Source organism: Peromyscus maniculatus, chromosome 20 (assembly GCF_049852395.1).
Source record: "Peromyscus maniculatus bairdii isolate BWxNUB_F1_BW_parent chromosome 20, HU_Pman_BW_mat_3.1, whole genome shotgun sequence".
NCBI classification, from domain to species: Eukaryota; Metazoa; Chordata; class Mammalia; order Rodentia; family Cricetidae; genus Peromyscus; species Peromyscus maniculatus.
The window spans coordinates 49,984,021-50,003,237 of record NC_134871.1 but is presented as its reverse complement, the minus strand read 5'-3'; the positions used below and the strand labels follow the sequence as shown (position 1 = coordinate 50,003,237).

The following is a 19,217-nucleotide window of genomic DNA, read 5'->3' as shown; positions in this document are numbered from 1 at the left end:
GAGGGGCCAAAGAGATTTGAGCCCTGAGTGAACAGCTTGGCCCTGGTCTTCTTGGTCTGGTTGTCCCTGTACTCCCTTAGTGGTTCGGGTGACTTCTCTGTTCCCTTCTGAATTGTGCCCTGCTAACAGGCACGGCAATGAACCTCAATAAAAAACTCCTCCTACCTTCTCCCACAATGGCTGCTAGAACAGCAAGCCCATTCCAGGGGTTTTGGGGCTCTGTCTCCCCAGGCCTCCACCCCTGCCACTCCCAGCTAGGGCTGAGTCGGGCTGGCCACACAGACAGCAGACACAGACTGGCAAAACCATTACTGTCTTCTTGTAGAGTGCTTCAAGGCACAGTATCTAGACCAGAACCAAGCTCGTCAGTCTCTGCCTCAGCCAGGGCTGCTCCTCCCACGGAATCAGCCAAATGGATGAAGCTTGTGGGCTGTTGAAAGCATATGGTTTGCAAATACTGTAAAACCAAACATCACTTTTGGCTTTTATTTACTGTAATGTTTCACATCTCCCACTACCAAGCTTGCTGATTGGGCCTACTTGGCCTCGGCTTCCACTCTCCTTCTTCCTCCTTGGGGCCCGCCTCTGCTCTGTGCCCCTTCTGGTGCCTTCTTCCCCCACCTGCATTAGGGGGCCTCCCTTCTATACCAGCTGCCCATGCCTCCTCTCGCCGTCCCACCTGACCCCCTTCTCCCTGTCTCCCCTCTGCCATTCCTCTGCTCTCCATCTTCTGACCCCCTCCCCTGCGTTCGCTTCCCAAGACTGCAGCTGCTCCTCATGCATGCTCTGTTTCCCTGCCCTTCCAGGCTGTTTTCCCTTCCCTCTGCAGTCTCTCTCTTCCTCTCTTTCTCTAAGGGGAACCCGGGGACCAGAGAATTGGTGAATCAGAGTCACAAGGGACAGAGTGCATGCCACACTGCAGTGGCTTGTGAGTCACACTGTTCTTTTATCGCCTTCAGTAACAGATGCCCTCCAGTCCCTCCCTGAAGCAAGAGGGGACACAGGGGACAGGGCCCCTTGCCACACACCCCCACCACCACTTCCACCCCAGAGCTTCTTTTCCTATCTCAGAACACACACACATCCGCATGTGACCGCACTGATACGCTTGTAAGGGCCTTCTGTTGTGACATGCTTGTTCCCAGGCTCTGCAAAGGCACCGAGCTTCCCCGCCAGGGTCCCCTCCCCTCAGCCAGCCTTCTCTGTGCTTTATTCCTCAGGGTAGGACCAGGACACACAATTCTAGTTTGAGGCGACAAAGAGGGACAGTGGCAGCGGGGGTTCCTCCTCCCAGGTGGAGGGAGGCCCGCAGCGGCCTAGCATGCAGACGGAAGAGGGAACTCGTTTTCATGAGGCTTCGGTCCAGGGTTAGAGTCAACCTGTCAATCTGTTTATTGATCTGCAGTCAGTGCTCTTGGCTTCCCTCTGGCCCACTGGCAAAGATACCCTCAACCACAGAAAATCAGGAGCAAAACCCAAGAGCACGCCCCAGAGACAACCCTTGTAACCACAAAGTGAGGCTCCTGACACATCCCACATCCTCAGCCAGGGCTTCTCCAGGCACTTCGCAGAATCTAGGCTACAGCTTTCTCCGCAGCTGGGGAAACAGAAGTTACATTCAAGCAAGCCACAAGGGCCTGTGGAGAAGCCCCATGCTCCCCAGCAATTGGCTCTGTGGTGTCTCCATGTTGGAGACACTCTCTCTTGTCAGCCACAGGGGAACAGGATTACCCAAGGGACAGTCACTGGTGGAGAGTAAAAGTTTCAGCCAGGCACTGACTAGGCCTGAGGCTTGCAAGGCTCTCCCACACCAACCTGAGACTCCTGACCACACCCTTGCCAGCTCCCTGCTCAGACTTGCTTGGTGCCCATGGCCCTGGATCTGCTCTACCTTAATTCTCAGGGCGCAGCGCCTGCCCGGTGGAGAACAGGAGGGAAGCCTACCCTACTGTAGGTGGACGGGGCCAGGTGAGCTACTTAACATGCCTCGCCAAGCCCAGCCCCGTCCTATGCGTCCATTGCTGGGGTGTGACCTCTGCCTAGCTGCTTGCTCTCTTGGAAACTTCCCAAGCCGGAAAAGAAGCTGTGAAAGTTCAAGGATCGGGAGAAGTCCATTTCCCTGACCTGCTCTCAGCTCCTTACTGCCCTCTCACACAGAGAAGAGCGGGAAAAGCATCCCATTCTTCACTCAAGTTCCTTCTCAAGCCAGTCAATGAACCAACCCAGCTGCCAATAAGTTACTAGTATAAAATGTTGTGTGTCGACATGGGCATACATATACGTGTTTTGTGTACACTCGGGCACACATGAACATCACATGCACGCATGTGTAGTTATAAAGTCCAGCTGTTTTCCCTTGTCCCTCTCTGGCCGGCAGCTTCAGACAAAAAGCTTCTAGCCTCCCAGCAGGACTCATCGCATCATGGGAGCCACATAGTTGGCAGGGAAGAGGCCCAGTTTGTTGTGTAGACGGCCGGTCCACCAAGATGGGTTAGAGCTGTCCAGGACTTCGACCACCTCTCCACTTCGGAATCCCAGCTCATCCTCCTCCAGAGCCTCGAAGTCATACAGGGCCCGGGCCCAGCGCACTCGCTACAGGGGAAACGAGAGACATGCCGATGAGCTTGGAAGGCTGGCCTTGGGGGCAACTGTCATACAGCAGAACCGTGACTCTATCCAGAGTCCCCTGGCTCTTCCAGAAGGCTGATCTTGAAGCACTTTAGAGCAGACCTGGTATGCACAGCCCCGGCCACTAAGGTACTGGGACACTCACCAGCTTCGATATGGTCTTGTTTTGCTTTTGTGGAAACTGCGACCTCACATATGTAAGGTAGGTGCCCTACTACTGAGCCTGTCCTGAGACCCAGGGCACTGGGTCACCAGGACAAAGGTCACCCGTCTTCCACTGCCGGAAGAGCAAGAACAGGGCAAAGCTCAACAGTCAGATTGCAAACAGCGGCCTGAATGAGCTGCTGAGCCAGGCTGAACCCTCCCTCTCCCGAGAGGCTGCCTCGCACTCTCCACTCACTCACCCCTGCCACCTGGAGCTGCACGGGGTCCGTGTGTCTGCGCTGCATCAGGGTGGCATTCATCTCGCTGCCAATGCCGCAGTGTCCGTCATTTATGTCTAGGCTGCCTCCACGGCGGTCCTAGAGACAGGCAACAGAGGGCGGTTATCAGCAGGGGCGTCCCTCACGACCTAACCCCAACCCTGTGCCTGGCTTGGGTGCTGTCTACAGAACTCACACCCGAGAACTAACTCGCTGACCATCACCCTTCATCTTGGGAAATGGACAGGAGGGAATCTGAGGGGACCTTAGATTCTAGAGGAGAAGATCATGGGCTTCATTTATCCAGTGACCTAGCAGCTATTTGAGGAGTCATAGTCATGTACCCATGCCTCAGGAACGTAATCAGTTATCATCATCATCATCATCATCATCATCATCATCATCTGTGTGTATATATGTGAGAGCGTGAGAGCGTGAGTGTAGAGGCCTGAGGTTGACATTGGGCATCTTCCTCTGTCACTCTCCATCCACCTGAAGGGACGTTAGTGACCCTGGGACTCACTGATTCAGTTAGACTGGCAGGGCCATGAGCTCCTGGGACCTGCTGTTGATTGGCTTCAGCAGTGAGGTTAAAGACGTGTTCCCCTATGCTGGCATTTGTGTGGGTGCTGGGAATCTGACTGCAGACCTTTTCGTTTGCCTACAAACACTTTCCTCCTTACCTGTCTCTTTACGTGTCCCCCCCCCCATTTTTTTCTTTTACTTTTGAGACAGGGTCTTGCTTTGTAGCTCAGGCTGGCTTTGAATTCACTATGTAGCCCAGGCTAGAGATGGACTTTTAATCCACCTGCCTCGGTCTCCTAAATGTTGGGGTTATAGGCGTGCACCACCACACCTAGCTTGTATGGTTCTTTTCCTAGTTAAAAAAAAAATCAGAAAAATGTACTAGTTTAGAGGAAGAACCACATACAGCAATGTGCTAAGTGAACCGATGGAAAAGTGTCCAGGCATGCCGGGGTCGATCAGGGAAGGAGTCTGGGAAGAGGGGATGCCTGGGCTCCAGCCTGAAGGAGGAGTGGGACTGACCAGGAAAGCTCCACCAGGCTGACAGAACAGCTTGTAAAAAGCCAGAAAGAGAGGAAATGCACCGAGACATGCCAATGACAAACTGTGGCGCCAGTTGCCGGATTATCTGTTCACTTGGTGGTGGGGGTTGGTAGCAGAATAGGGGCCTGGGGGAGTAGATCCAGGTAGCTCACACAGGACCCTGTGCCCTGTGGAGGAATGTAGGACCAGCGTCCTCTTAGTGTATTGTCCATCCAGCGGCAATCCCATCTGGAACAGGCAGGGTTATAGATAAACAAGGCTGCTGCAGGTATTAATCCGTTTTTCTTTTTATGGGTTAAGGGGCAAGAATTGGAATTCTGCTGACAGACTTAGTCTTTGGGGTGTGTGTGTGTGTGTGTGTGTGTGTGTGTGTGTGTGTGTGTTCAGTCTGGGAACTTATATAGTTTTTGGGTGGGTGGTTTCCATCATAGGACCCAGAATCTTTCAGGAGGCTGGTCCAGGCCTGGGCCATGGGGTGGGCAGGTCCTCCTTCTCTCCTAGCTCTGTCCCTTCCCTCTCTTCGGATACCTGGTGAAAAGGATGGTGCTGCGGATACCGCTGTGGAGGGGCCTGTGGCCCTGGTGGGAACTGAGGAGGCGGCTGCTGGTGCTGGTGGTACTGCTGGGGACGGGGAGGAGGGTTATCTGACAGCTTCCGGTTCATCAAAGGGCGGATTTCTTCTCCTACATTTCCACTTGGGTGAGGGCCTCCCTGGGACCTCCTATCCAGGCTGTTGCCCCGGTGACCCTGGAAAAGAAAACAGGGGCTCCAGATTCACCCTTTTCCTGTGCCTCCCCGTTCCTGTCCCTCTTCTGATAGTAACTGTGGGGGGTGGGGCGGGGTAGTAAGGCTTAAAGGAGATCTAAGGTTTGGACCTCCGCTTATCAAAAGTGGTCCCTGCATTCTCAAATCTTCCCTAGTTCATGAGTTCAGGCCTCTGGTCGACAAGTTCCATTTGGTCTAACCATTTCCATGTGTTCTCCACTCAATCCATTTCTACTGGGTTTGTTTTTCTCCCTGTGATCAAACTTAAATATTCTACTTTTCAGGCAGAAAGGGACAGGTGATTTGAAAAGGGCTCATGGGCTCTGGGGAAGTAAACCCTCCCTTCCAAGCCCCCATTGATTTGAAGGCTGGGATGCTACAATCATCAGAGCAGAGTGTGCTCCCACCCACAGCACACCGGAAGTCCAGAAAGGAAAACAAAGGTCAACCGAGACCTGGTGGATTATTTAGCCACAAGATAAACAATCCACATGTTGCCAAACTGCTGGACACCCTACCCTCCAGATAGCTCTGCTCTTGACTTTGCATAGTCTGGAGCTGTCATTTACAGCCTGGTGACAAGGACCCAAGACAGCAACATTCTAGCAGAGCCATGGAAAACAGGCCTTGGTGTCCCCTGTACCAGGAAGGAACAAGGCCTCTCGGCTTCATATTGTAGCAGCTCACGAATCAGAAACACTTTATTGTTATTTTTATTTATTTAACCAACAATTACATAGAAAGTTGGACCCAGTACATACTAGCACTGCACAAATATTAACTCACTTAATCCGGTTTAACGACAACTTTCCACGGCCTCTCTTATCTCTGAGCCCCGCATCCTAGTGACTTAATTCTTCTGTCCGTTTCCTGGTTAAAATAATCCACACGATCTCGGTTGACCTTTGTTTTCTGAACTTCTGTGTGCTCTGGATGGGAACACCCTCCTCTCTGGCGATTGTAGCTTCCCAGCCTTGAAAACAGCTGTGGTTTGGAAGGGAGGGTTTACTCCCCCAAAGCACACGGGTCCTATCCCTGGGGTTCCAGTTGTGCTAGTGGGTGCTTCTTTCTTTATTACACCTCTCTGTCTGTCTGTTGGTCTGTCTGTCTGTCTGTCTGTCTCCCTCTCTCTCTTTTTCAAGACAGAGTTTCAAGACAGCCCTGGATGTCCTGGAACTCACTCTGTAGACCAGGCTGGCCTCGAACTCACAGAGATTCGCCTGCCTCTGCCTCCCTAGCTGGGACTAAAGGCGTGCGCCACCACTGCCCGGCTTATTACACCTATCTCTTAGAACCATGTTCGTTTCCCTGAGAAATGGTTTGTACTTTGCATGTGTACACATGTGTACATATGTGTGTGAGCTCCCTTGTGGAAGGCTGATTACCATGCCTTTGGTGCTTGCCTGCTATGGACCAGGTTCTGTGGCAGGGCTTGTGACTGACTATGCCATATTCAATCTTCACAAAGGCCCGGTGAGGGAGGGAGCAACTATTATGCTTTCCATACTAAGATGAGAAAATACATACTCAGAAAGCATCCTTTTATTGTTTGCATGTTATTTGATTGGGGTGGGGGGTTGGCAGTGTCTTGCTTGCCCTAGCTGTCCTGGCATTTACTATGTAGCCTAGGCTGGCCTTGAACTTGCAATCTTCCTGCTTCTACTTCCCAAGTGCTGGGTACAACCATGTGCTACCATACCCAGCTTCAGAAAATGCTCTTTGAAAAAAAAAAAAAAAGGTATTTTATTTGGGGCATATGCCTGTGTATACGTATGCTACGTGTGTGCAGGGGCCCAAGGAGGCCTGAAGAGGGCGTCAGATCCACTGGACCTAGAATTACTGGTGGTTGTGAGGCTCTAATGTGAGGCTGGGATCTAAACTCACGTCCTCTGGAAAAGCAGCAAGTGTGTTTAACGCCCCAGCCACCTCTCCAGGCCTCAGAAAAGCGTTCTGAACTTGACTAGGTGACACGGGTAGTCGGCAATGAGGTGGGATTAAACCTGTGCAGGCCCTGTACTCCCCGAGGCTGTCAGGAAACCGCCTGCTGCTTTATTCCTGACCCCTAGGCTTCTCTCTAGTCTGTCACCCTGATCCGTGAGCAGCTCCTGGGCTGGGCTGAAAAACAGCGATGTAAGATCCACACATAACTGAACAACGGCACCTCCAATGTGAGCTAACATGCATAGTGTATTTGCGGTGGGATTAGGGGCGATGGAAGAGATTGGGGGACACTAGATTATCTTACACTCACAACCCCCTATTTATGCTGTCTTAAGGAAACAGGATCTGAGAGTCTTCCAAAGTCGTCACACAGCTAGGAAGTGTTCAGCTTGGATTAAACCTGAGATCTGACTTTGGATCAGAATATCTTTTTTTTTTTGGTGGCTTACACAGGAATTCAGGCTACCTGAAATCCCTGGCCTGGAGTTTATCTGGACCCGAGGCATACCTGATCTTCTTTGGTTCTATCTCTAAGGAAGATCTGCTTCTGTTTGGAGATGGAAGTCGTCCTGTAGTAGTCCACCAGCTTGTTCAGGGACGGGAACTTCTCAGTCCACAGGAAGTAATTGCCCTTGTTGTCTCTCATGACTTTGAAGTGCTGTACATCATCCTCATGCCTGGGGATCAAGCAAACTCAGTGATAACCATGTTCCTGCTGGGTGGTCGTTTGTATCCAGAGATGGTGAAGTTTTGTTTGAGCAGGCATTGTATGAACACGTCTTGGGGGCGGGGGGGGGGGGGGACGACACATAAACAAACATCTGTTCTACCCCATAGGGCATCAATAACAGAACAAAGTAAAGATTCCACTCAAGTCTACTTTGGTGAGCCAATGAGTTTAATTATGGCTACGTATGGTACCGGGGACAACATACAAGCAGCTATACCACTGAAGAGAGTGTTTCTCTTCTTCAGTCTCTATTAACTGCCTCCATATCCTGGGGGAGGGGGCTTGTGATCTCCTCCACATTCCATGGTGGGACATTATTAGGGCCTGTCTTGTGTAGGTCTCTTGCAGGTAATCATAGCCATTGAAAGTCCAAGAGGGCCATGGCCATGTCATGCCGTTCATTCTTCGGCAGCGGGAGAAATAGACATGGGCAATCTGACCCAAGCTCTAGTAGCAGGTTTGTGGGAGGGACCGTCAACAGAACGTGATCGACACGAGCTGGGATCTGTCTTGGATGATGGACAAACATTTAGAAGGAAAAAGTGGGGCTGGCGAGATGGCTCAGCAGGTGAAAGGTATTTACTGTCGAGCCCGAGCACCTCAGTTTGACTCCCCCAAAAAACAAGTCCTCCAAGTTGTACACACACACACACACGCACGCACGCACGCACGCACGCACGCACGCACGCACGCACATGTAAGCATGCACATCAAACAAACAAGTAAATGTAAAAAAGGTTGGGCAAGAAAAGAAAAATGTTCCAAATATCTTCACAATTTTATTTTATTTTTAATGATGTGTATGTTTGTGTGAGTAAATGCCATGTGAGTGCAGGTACCTGTGGAAGCCAGCAGCTGGATTTCCTGGAGCTGGAGTTACAAGTGGTTGTGAGCCCTCTGATGTTGGTAGGTGCTGGGAACTGAATTTGGGTCCTGTGTGAGAGTACTATGCTCTTAACCACTGAGCTATCTCTCCAGACCCGTTCCCAGTAAGGCCTGAGCAATCAAGGTGCTTTTGTAATGTTTGTTTGAAGCAATGCAACACCAGAGTTCTGTTCTCTGCTACAGACTGGCAGCAGGGGGCTGTTTTTTTGTTTGTTTGTTTGTTTGTTTTTGCTGTTGTTTTTAAGACCCTGCTGTTTTCCTATTGTCAGAAATGTCTTGACTCATCTCGTCTTGATCTAGTCTAAGTTTATGTTTCGTATAAATAAGATTATAAATTGTACTTTGTGGAAACACATTATATGGAGTTGTAGATTTTAACTGGAAAAGACCTTGGACATAGTTCAGCCTTCTGTTTTACCAGTGAAGATGCTGTGACTGAGAGAGGCCCAAGGGCTTAGTCAAGGTCAATGTGAATGCGTGGCAAACCTGAGGGAGAATGCCCAGCCTGATCCCAGTGAGCCTGGGTAAGCATGCTGACTACTTTTAGATCAGTGCCTTTTGCTACCATTCTGAATTAGGTGGCCAGGCACATCTGTACCAGGTTTGCAGAAATCTGATTGTAGCCATCTAAAAACAAGGGGGGAGGTTCTACTATCAGCTCTGGTCTTACTCCACAGCCAAGTTGTCCTTCTTGGTTATAAAGTTTTGGTTTTGGTAGTGCCATGCTGTGGATATCGATTGCTCTGTATGCTATGAATGTGTTGCTCTGATTTGGTTGATTAAATAAAATGTTGATTGGCCAGTAGCCAGGCAGGAAGTATAGGTGGGACAAGCAGAGAGGAGAATGCTAGGAACAAGAAGGCTGAGTCAGGAGATGCTGCCAGCTGTCGCTGCCATGAGAAGTAAGATGTAAGGATACTGGTAAGCCACAAGCCACATGGCAAGGTATAGATTTATAGAAATGGGTTAATTTAAGATATGAGAACTAGATAGCAAGAAGCCTGCCATGGGCATACAGCTTATAAATAATATAAGTCTCTGTGTGTTTACTTGGGTCTGAGCGGCTGCGGGCCCCAGAGGGACTGGAGATAACTCCAGCTACTGTGGCATACACCTTTAATCCCAGCATTTGGGAGGCAGAGCAAGGTGGATCTTTGTGAGTTCAAGGCCAGCCTGGTCTACAGAGTGAGTTCCAGGACAGCCAGGGCTACACAGAGAGACTTTGTCTTGAAAAACAAAACAAAAGAATAAGTAAAGTTTTGGGTTGTTTTTTTCCAAACAGGCCTGTATTTGCATGTTGCAGGTGTGTGAGTATCAGTGCTATCAGTGGCCACTTCCAGCAGCAAAGTCAAGAGTTAAAGGGCTTTGGAGAGTAGAGATTCATCTGAAGGTTAGTGGAGGCTTCTTAAGGATGGATTTAGGGATCTGTGTTAAGAGGTAACAGGAATTTTGGGCCTTTATTTTCATCATTTATTTGGGTTCTACTCATAACCAAGGGTAAGTAAGTCACTTCCTGTCCAACTGAATCAGGGTGGAAAGTGACACATGGACATCACTGCTGATCTTCCTCAGGAGTTTGGACATTAATAATGGCTTTTCTTCCAGATCTGGTATCTCAACTCATAGAGGAGGAAGTATTTCTTGTGTATAATAACTATTCTTCACTCAGTCCCTCCCAGCAATCACAACGGACATCATATTGCTGCTTGACAAAACACCTACCTATACACACATAATTTTACAGAAAAAGGAAAAAAATAAAAATAAAACAGGTTTGATTGATAAGGTTTATTAACAGGGCAAAATGTCATCAATGAAGGTCCAATGAGTTTAGAATTTGAAATTAAATAATATTGGCTTGAGCTAATATTTATGACTGCCCAAGGTGTGAAGACGTTTTAGTTAAAGAGAATTCAGGGTATAGGGGCTAGTGACATGGCCCAGTGGGCGTGGTGGTCTGAACAAGAATGGCCCCCATAGGCTCGTCTATTTGCATGCTTAGTCACCAGGGAGTGGCACTATTTGATAGGATTAGGAAGTATGGCCTTGTTGGAGGAAGTGTGTCACTGGAGGAGGGCTTTGAAGTTTCCAAAGCCCATGCCAAGCCCACTTTCTCTCTATCTCTGCCTGCAGATCAGGATGTAGCTCTCAACTACTTCTCCAGCACCATGTCTGCCTGTGTGCTGCCATATTTCCTGCCATGATGATAATGGACTAAACTTCTGAAACTGTAAGCCAGCCTCAAATGCTTTCTTTTAGAAGAGTTGCCTTGGTCACGGTGTCTCTTCACAGCAACAGAACAGTGACTTAGACAGCGGGTAAGGGTGCCTACCATCAAGCTTGATGCCCTGAGTTCAGTCCCTGAGACCCACATGGTTGAAGGAGATCCTCAATTCCCCAAACTTCTGACCTCCACATGTGCGTATATACCCCTCAGCAGCTGCATACATGCACATGCACACACAGTAAATATGTTCTTTACATCTTAGCAAGCTGTCAAGTTTGCTGATGTTAAGGAGTCCAAGGTATTCGTAAGCACGCTTGTGGTGCAAAGCCTCTAGAGGGCTGGTCCATCATTTTTCAGTCCTTCCTACCTCCGTTTTTGAAGATCCTTTCTTTCTAAATAACAAAGCAGCTGCAGTTTATCACAAGAGATTAGATTTCTGCACAGGAAGCAATAAAGCTTCACACCTTTTGAAATCTATCAAGGAGTGCAGGGCAGCGCTGCCTATCAAATCCCCGGGGCAGGAGGTGTGTCCTGTGCAGGCTCGGGGCTCCTTCCTCCTCTGCTACGAGCTGCATTTCATGCACTTTAGTTATGCGGTCACCACGTCTGACTTGCAGTCTTTGACACGCTGACCACACGCACTGTATTCAGATCTGGGGTTTCTCAGTTGAGGTCTGTGTCATGTCCCTGCCTGGACTGAGTCACTTCCTATACGATGCAGCACAAGAGTAACAGGGTCAAAGGTCCTTCTGATCCCCTTCCCCAGAGGCTTCCCTCAACTTTACCCTGCTCTTCCCGGCTTGGCTTTGTCAGAACCTTGCTGTGTGGAAGCAGCCTGGCTCTGTGTCCCGCAGCAGCGGCTTGGGGAACTGCTTTTCTCTCGCCTTGCTTCAGCCCTCTATTGGCGGAACAGAAAAGGCTGAGGTCTAAACTTCCAGACGGACACAGTTAAGTGGGAGTTCCCTTTCCTTCTCCCTCCCCTCCTTCCACAGATGTCTGCTGATGTCTACAGGGTGTGCTCTGTTCACACATAAAGCAGATCAACTTGCTTTCCAGAAGTATCTGGGCTAGACAGGGAAGCAGATAAATACATATTTTTTTTCCCCCTCCAACTGGTTCTTAATATCCCTGGCTGTTCTGGAACTCACTATGTAGACCAGGCTGGCCTTGAACTTATAGAGATCAGCCTGCCTCTGCCTCCTGAGTGCTGGGATTAAAGGTGTGTACCACTGCTACATACATCATTTTGAACAGAAATCAATGTATAGAGGAGCTGAGAACACATGTTCTGGGGAGGAAATAGTAGCATGGTTAAAGAGATGCCACCCTACTTTTGATCACTGGGTAACCTATCAGCTTGAGCAGTGGCAGGCTGAGACAGGTCAAGGGGGGGGGAGGGGGGCTGGGAATAGCCAGTACCTGACAGAGATGGAGAAGTCTCCTGGGGAGCTCTGACTGGCCCTGATGATAAAGAATCCAATTTCCTTGCCCATGAGTAAGTTCTCTGCTTGGTGTCGAGAGAGGCCTTCATGGAACCACCTGTAGTGAGGGGGCAAAAGAGTTCTTTGAGACACATGATGGTGATGGGGAGGGAGAAGGGACGTGGAAAAGATGTGACTCAAGGGCAGAGGCCAGGGGCCCTGAGTCGGGGTTTGGGGCATGCATTCTAAAACTTAGCCATGGCCCTCGTCAGCTTTCAGGGAAGCAATGGACCACTCCTCTGGACTTGCTCTCCTTGTGCCTTCCCTCCAGAAATTTCTCTCTAGCTTGCGAAACTCGAATCCTGAAAGTCTGCCGCTGTACCAAAAAAATGGGGCCTTGTGGGAGTGACTCCCAGTGGGATGCAGCCTCCTGCCACTAGGAAGGGACATCAGAGGAGAGGACGTATGGGATGGAAAAGGGCTGCTGCAGCCATGGAGGCAGGGCTCCTGGTCAAGCTGGTAGACAAGGCCTGGGCACCATGCTCTTCCTGAGATGTCGGTCCCATGGCACATTTCCCCAGGAGCATTCAGGACAGTTCCAGCTCATGGGGGTTCAGGCTCTTCGGGCTAACGTGGGAGCCTCGGGGGGCTTGGATTGCCATGCCCAGCAGAGACTGCCAGGTGTCCAGGAAATCTTGCATACGCTTGGAGATGAGAAAGTCTAACAGCAGCATTTCCAGCCAGCTTCTTCAATTCTTTTGTGAGCTATTCCCTGTGCTCTGAGGTCACCCTCTACAAAAATCCAGGCTAGAAACGTCTTGGCTGAGAAAAGAGAAACGGGAGAGGAACCAAATTTCCCAGAGCACAGTCAGGGTGGCAGTGGCTGGAATGATCAAACACACCAGGTAAGGGGAACAGTGGCTGCAGCTTGGGGCAGGAAACCACACACTCCTCTCCACCCTCGAACGAGGGTTTCCCTCACGGCTGGCAGCTGGGGGGGGGGGACCCCATCACACTGCTTCTAGGTGGCTGCTCTAATTGCTGCCATCCGAAGGCTAATTAATGCCCAAGTCCCTTTAGGACACATGCCTGGCAGGCCTCAGCTTTGGACTCCCTTGTGCTTTCTAGAATTTGAGATCCTCAGCTCCAGACTCAGATAACGGGAGGGACACTCTTCCTCCAGACCTGGGTGACAGCAGGTGGTTGGTGGTGCCCAGAGGGCTTGGAGCCTGGGGTTGCTGGTGTCTCACATCTCCTCAGGGGTGAACAACTGATTGTCACGTGTAGAAAACAGCGGTGACAGGAGGAGGAGGTCAGTGCGCTCCGCAGCAGCCACGGCTCGAAGGAAAGCCTTCAGCAGGGGCAACAGGCAGGTAGGCATGTTTTAAAAAGCGACATCCTCCAACTAGAATTGAGCATGGGCTTTTCTTTTTTTTTTAAGCTTTCCAAAATTTTTCATACATTTTGTATCAGACACAGGAGGCCAGGGTTCCAAACTTCCTTGTTATTCGAAAGCTACTCTTTCACTTATTGACTTTTTTTTTTTTTTTTTGGTTTTTCGAGACAGGGTTTCTCTGTGTAACAGTCCTGGCTGTTCTGGAACTCACTCTGTAGACCAAGCTGGCCTCGAACTCACTGAGATTCACCAGCCTCTGCCTCCCAAGTGCTGGGATTAAAGGCGTGTGCCACCATCGCCCGGCTATTTAACATTTCTTATTTATTATTTTTTGTTTTTTTTTTTTGTTTGATGTAGTTAATTAATTACTTTGAAATAGGGTATCTCTATACAACCCCGGATACCCTGGAATTCACTGTGTCGATTAGATTGGCTGCGAACTCACAGAGCTCTGCCTGCCTCTGCCTTTCAAGTGCCTGGAATCAGTGGTGTATACCACCACATCCAACCTATCATTTGGGGGTTACTTTTTGAGATAGGGTTTCATGTAGACTGACTTCAAACTTGTTATATATTATAGGCTGGCTTTGAACTTCTGATTTTCCGTCTTCTAATTGCAAGTGCTGGGATTACAAATGGCTCCTACCTGGGCTGGGTCTGACAGCTTTTATTGACCATCTCTGAACTCGTGGGACCATTTTCCTGGTGCTAGGAAAATAGTGGTGAACAGAACAGACAAGCAACTGCACTCTCAGGGAACTGACATTCTGGGTGGCTCAGGAGACATGGGATAAACAACAGAATAATCAAAATGGCATGCCACGGGACTGTGAGCCAAGAGAGAAAATGGAAACAAAGTAGATAAGGTGCTGGGGAGGAAAGTCATTTAAAATGGTCAGGGGAGACGGCTCCATCAGCAATGTGCTTGCTCTGGAAGCATGACAGTCTGAGTTTGATCCCCAGCTCCCATGTAAACACCCAGCACAGTGATGTGCAGCTGTAATCCCAGGACTGGGGGGCTGGCACAGGAAGATCCCTGGGACTCACCGGCCAGCCAGCCTAACCTAATTGGCCCTAATCACATGGGGTTGTCCTCTGGCCTCCACATGCATCCATAATCACACACACCCCCACTGGGAAAAAAAAATGGTAATAAGAAAGGCTTACTGGAGAAGGAGGGGGTGAGGAGGACCCAGCAAAGGAGACTGAGGAGAAGCAGCCAGAGCACCGCAGGATGAAGAGGAGGGGGCCGAAACAAGAGGCATTGCAGATGTCCCAGAACAGAACGTGTTCTGGTGGGAAGGGGTCCTCTTATGCTGAGATGGTGGCTGAGAAAGTACTACAGCAATCTGTAGCTGGCAGGGACCTTGTTGACAGGAGTCCTGGGGATTCCACAGGGGAAGCGGGGCGGGGCGGGGGACGGGGATTGGAAATAGGGAACACAAATGCTTTTGAAGAAATGAAAGGAAAACTGGAAGGTGTTGGAACTAGCCGTTTCTTGGTTTTGTTTCTCTTGTGTTTATCTGGCCAAGGACGTGTGTGATGGCGGCAAGCCTGTCAGTGGACAGGAATGCTCCAGCAGAGGGACAGAAAACAGACGGGGGAAAGGGGGTGTCTCTGCTGGAGGCACTGACAGCTGCATCTGAATGTGGTTGCGGGAGGTACTACTGGTCCTGTGGAAGTGGGCCCGAGTGTGTGTGGGGGACCAAGAAGCTTCTCTTCTGGTGCTTTCCCTGTCTCCCACACACCTGGGAGGATGGCGGCAGAGCTGAGAGATAGGTGGGAGAGTGACTGGCATGAAGTGGCCCCCTCCTCGATCATAGGGGCACTAAGGGGCCATTGGAGGTCAGTGGTCAACCTTGTGGTTCAAAGGTCTCTCTGGGTCATGAAAAATGACACCAATGCCCCTCATTAGAGTCATCAACACGACTATGATTTTTTTTTTTTACTTTTTTATAAAGCCTATACTCTTGGGGCTAGACCCTGGCTCTGAGACAAGATTAGATTTCTATCTAACCCTTGTGGTCAGTTCTTGAGACAAACACAGCCCAATCTCAGTGTTTCACTTCCTCTTTCTGGGGGGGGGGATTTCCCTTCCCTCTCCCCTCTCTCTGACTGGGGTGAGCAAGAAGAGACAGTTTGGGATCCCTGCTTAGGGTGGACCGCAGTGTCAGGCAGTCGTGGAGACGAGCTGTGCAGGAATGGATTTTGAAATGGGATGTCCAACAGCGCCCCCTTTGGAATTCTTGGAGATGCTGCAGCTGCATTCATTATAGGTGATTTTTAACTCACAAACTCATTTTTTATATAAAAAAAAAATTTTTTTTTTTAAATAGGCGATCCATGCACGCGGTGTAAACTTCAGAAGGGAATGTGGTGCCATGCAAATAAATCTTCCTCCCACCCTGGCCTTCCGCTGTGAGGTTCTGGAGGCTGGGGAGGGAGCTCTCCAGAGGCAGCCATTTCTGACAGTTCCTTGGGTATGCATGGATAATTTTAGTGAGGACTGAAAAAGTAAGGGGAGCATGTGTGGGTAGACCCATCTTGGCAGGCTGGAAATACTTACTCAGGAAACTCAATATCTATAAAATTCTTAGGCACATATCCTTCTTGGCTTCGGAGCTCCGCCTTCAGCCACTCCTCTTGGTTGCTTAGTATCTAGAGGGAGAGAACAAAAGACAAGGACTCCGATGAGAGACACCGAGCGGCAGGAGGGGTCTGTAGGGCAAAGAGGAAACAATAAGCCTAAGGACCCGGATGGGACATCAGCTCTAGGGCTTGGTGGGGAAGGAGGGGGCGCCACGGGTTCAGTCTCTGGTGTGTGACTTCTTTTTACAACGCGTTTTCCCCACTGGAGGCCACCTACTCACGTCACCCTGTCATAGCTCAGATCTAGCACTCAGACGATGCCCTGAATCCTTTCTTACGATTTCAGTTTTTCACACTTATTTATTTATGTGCCTGCGTCTGTGCATGTGGACAGATGTGCCACAGCATGTCTACTGGAGGTCAGAGGTCAAGTCCTCGTGGTCCTCTCCTTCCACCTTGTGGGGACAAAGTCACTCACTGAGCTATCTTGTCAGCCTCTAATTCATTAGCTTTTTTTTTTTTTTTTTTTGGTTTTTCGAGACAGGGCTTCTCTGTGTAGTTTTGGTGCCTGTCCTGGATCTCACTCTGTAGACCAGGCTGGCCTCGAACTCACAGAGATCCACCTGGCTCTGCCTCCTGAGTGCTGGGATTAAAGGCGTGTGCCACCACTACCCGGCTGGCTTTGAACTCTTGATCTTCCTACTTCTACTTTCCAAGTACTAGGATTATAGAGGTAGACCACCATGCCTGACCAAAAATTTATTTTTAAACAAGGAGATTAAAACTTAGATATCTAATCAAGACCAGCTTTTTTTTTTTTTTTTTAAGGTTTATTTATTTATTATGTATACAGCATGTATGACTGCAGGCCAGAAGAGGGCACCAGATCTCATTACAGATGGTTGTGAGCCACCATGTGGTTGGCTGAGAATTGAACTCAGGACCTCTGGAAGAGCAGTCAGTGCTCTTAACCTCTGAGCCATCTCTCTAGCCCCCCCCCCCACCACCACCCGAGACCAGCGTTCTAAGCTATAATGTTTATATTCCTATTTTGAATTTTGGAAATTGGGACAGGATTCAAGGTGCCTGGGGTGACAGTACAGGTATGGCGTCTCATGCCTGTCATCTCAACATTCAGGAAGGTGAGGCAGGAGGATTTCCATCAGTTGGAGGCTAGCCTGAGCTTTGTTCCAGTCCACAGAGTGAGAACTTTTGGGGATGCCCTCTATAAACTTGGAGTCAGATCCTAAACAAAACCAAGAGTTCCGTCTTGTTACTACAGGACCCACCTGGACTGCTACCCACATGTGGTCACCTGCCTTGGTCACTCCCATTACTCAGCAGACATGACTATGTGTATTCGTTGACTTCCAAAAAACAGGACACCCTTGAAAGTATTTGCTATCTCCACTGAGAATGTTTCTAAAGGATGTGGGCCTAGACCAGCACAATGGCTCTACCTAAGGGGGGGGGGGCGCATAAGAAAGAGACTGGGAAGCCTGTGATGGTGCCACCAAGTCACTGGAATCTCTTTCCAACAGCCCCTTGCCCATTTCCGGGCTCGGAGGAATACCAACTCTTGGCTATTGCTCCGGTCGGTCGTTGTTTCTCTTTCCTGGAGCTGAACGCGGTTTCATGGGTGGAGGTGCTAGGGTAGGTGGAAAAGCAGAGGGAAGATGGGGAAGACTGCCTGGAGACCTCTCCAGCCGAGGCAGTGAGCTAATCGGGTCAAATGTGATGAGCGAGGACCCACTTCGGGGCTGCGTGCTTGGAGTTTGGTGTCTGCTCTAGCTGGGGTTTAACTCGGGAAGTTAGAGGTACAGGGCCTTGTGGTTAAAGATGCTGGATTTTTACCTTCAGATTTATAGAGAACCCCCTGAAAGATTTTAAGCCAGGAAATGACAGTAAGAATGAGAGTTGAGGAGGAGCTTTGAAGATGAGCTGGGGGTGGGGTAAAACCCGGGGAGGAACAGAAGGAAGATGGGTGTCGCCCACCGGGCAAGGGATAATGGGGTCTGAGCTAAGAAGAGGCAAGGACCTATTTCGGAGGATTCGAGGAAGTAAAACCAGGCAGGATTCTGTAACCATTTGGGCTAGCTGAGGGAGAAGGGGATTCTGGGAGAACTTTGGATTTCTAGCTTGGGAGACTGAGTGGGTGGTGATGTCTTTACTGAAATAGAGAGGAGAAGGAGGAGCAGGAGGGACTTGAGGGCTTCAGCTTGTAGCGGATGAATTCCAGTTGAATTCTTCAACTGAGAAGAAAAAACTCAGTGAGCTGTGGATGTTTGTGTTGGGCGTAGGAGAGAGCCGGGGGCTGGTGACTGGGGTTTCCAAGAGTCATCCAGAAGGGTAGGAGTGGAAGCCCTGGGTCCCTTGGATTTCTCTCTCCCACAGCAATAGCCAATCCTTCCTTCCTTCCTCCCTCCCTCCCAACCGCGCTCCCTTCCTTCCATTGACAGGGTTTCATTTAGCCTAGGCTGACCTCCAGATCCCTGTGCAGCTGAGGGCGGTCTTGAATTTCTAATCTTCCTGCCTCTATCTTCGGAGTTCTGAGATTATAGGCAAGCATCACCACACCCAGGGTACGCTGTGCTGGGAATGGTCTGCAGCTCCCTGCATACTAGGTGAGCTCCCTACCAGCGAGTCACACCCCCAGGCCTAGGCGCTATTGATTTTGTTTTATTTTTCTCTTTTCAGACAGGGCCTCACTGTGTAGCCTCGGGTGCCCTGGACTTTACTATGAAGACCAGGCTGGTCTTGAACTCACGGAGATCAGCTTGCCTTTGCTTCCCAAGAGCTGGGATTAAAAGCGTGTACCATCGTGTCTGGCATTACCTCTAATATCGCTGCTAAGGCTGAAGAAAAGGGACAGTGCCATCAGGGTTGGAACAAGGAGACCTGGTTTCTGGCTTGAGCTCTGTCACTGGCTGTGTGACACAGGACACATCAATTAGCCATTTGAAAAGTGGAGGCAGTAACAACCCACTCGAGCCTCACAGAGCCGAGGTGAGGACAGACAGAGCTCTGGCACAGAAACACCCTTCTGCAGGTATACATTCTCTTGTTGTTGTCCTTTTGTTTGATTGTTTCAAGACAGGGTTTTTCTGTGTAGCTCTGGCTGTCCTGGAACTCACTCTGTAGACCA

The 19,217-nt window shown here is 49.8% G+C and overlaps 1 protein-coding gene across 1 annotated transcript in view; it reads right to left on the bottom strand.

The window, feature by feature from the left end:
- Positions 1 to 1,370: 1,370 nt before the first annotated feature.
- Positions 1,371 to 19,217, bottom strand: part of Grap2 (GRB2 related adaptor protein 2) — a 75,660-nt gene continuing 57,813 nt past the window's right edge. Inside the window, exons 3-8 of the mRNA XM_006979178.3 lie at positions 16,050 to 16,141; positions 12,086 to 12,205; positions 7,333 to 7,501; positions 4,647 to 4,865; positions 3,033 to 3,149; positions 1,371 to 2,592 (exon numbers count right to left, since the gene is read on the bottom strand). Coding sequence (XP_006979240.1) covers positions 2,413 to 2,592; positions 3,033 to 3,149; positions 4,647 to 4,865; positions 7,333 to 7,501; positions 12,086 to 12,205; positions 16,050 to 16,141 — 897 coding nt within the window. The 3' untranslated portion in view covers positions 1,371 to 2,412. The remainder of the gene's footprint in view (positions 2,593 to 3,032; positions 3,150 to 4,646; positions 4,866 to 7,332; positions 7,502 to 12,085; positions 12,206 to 16,049; positions 16,142 to 19,217) is intronic.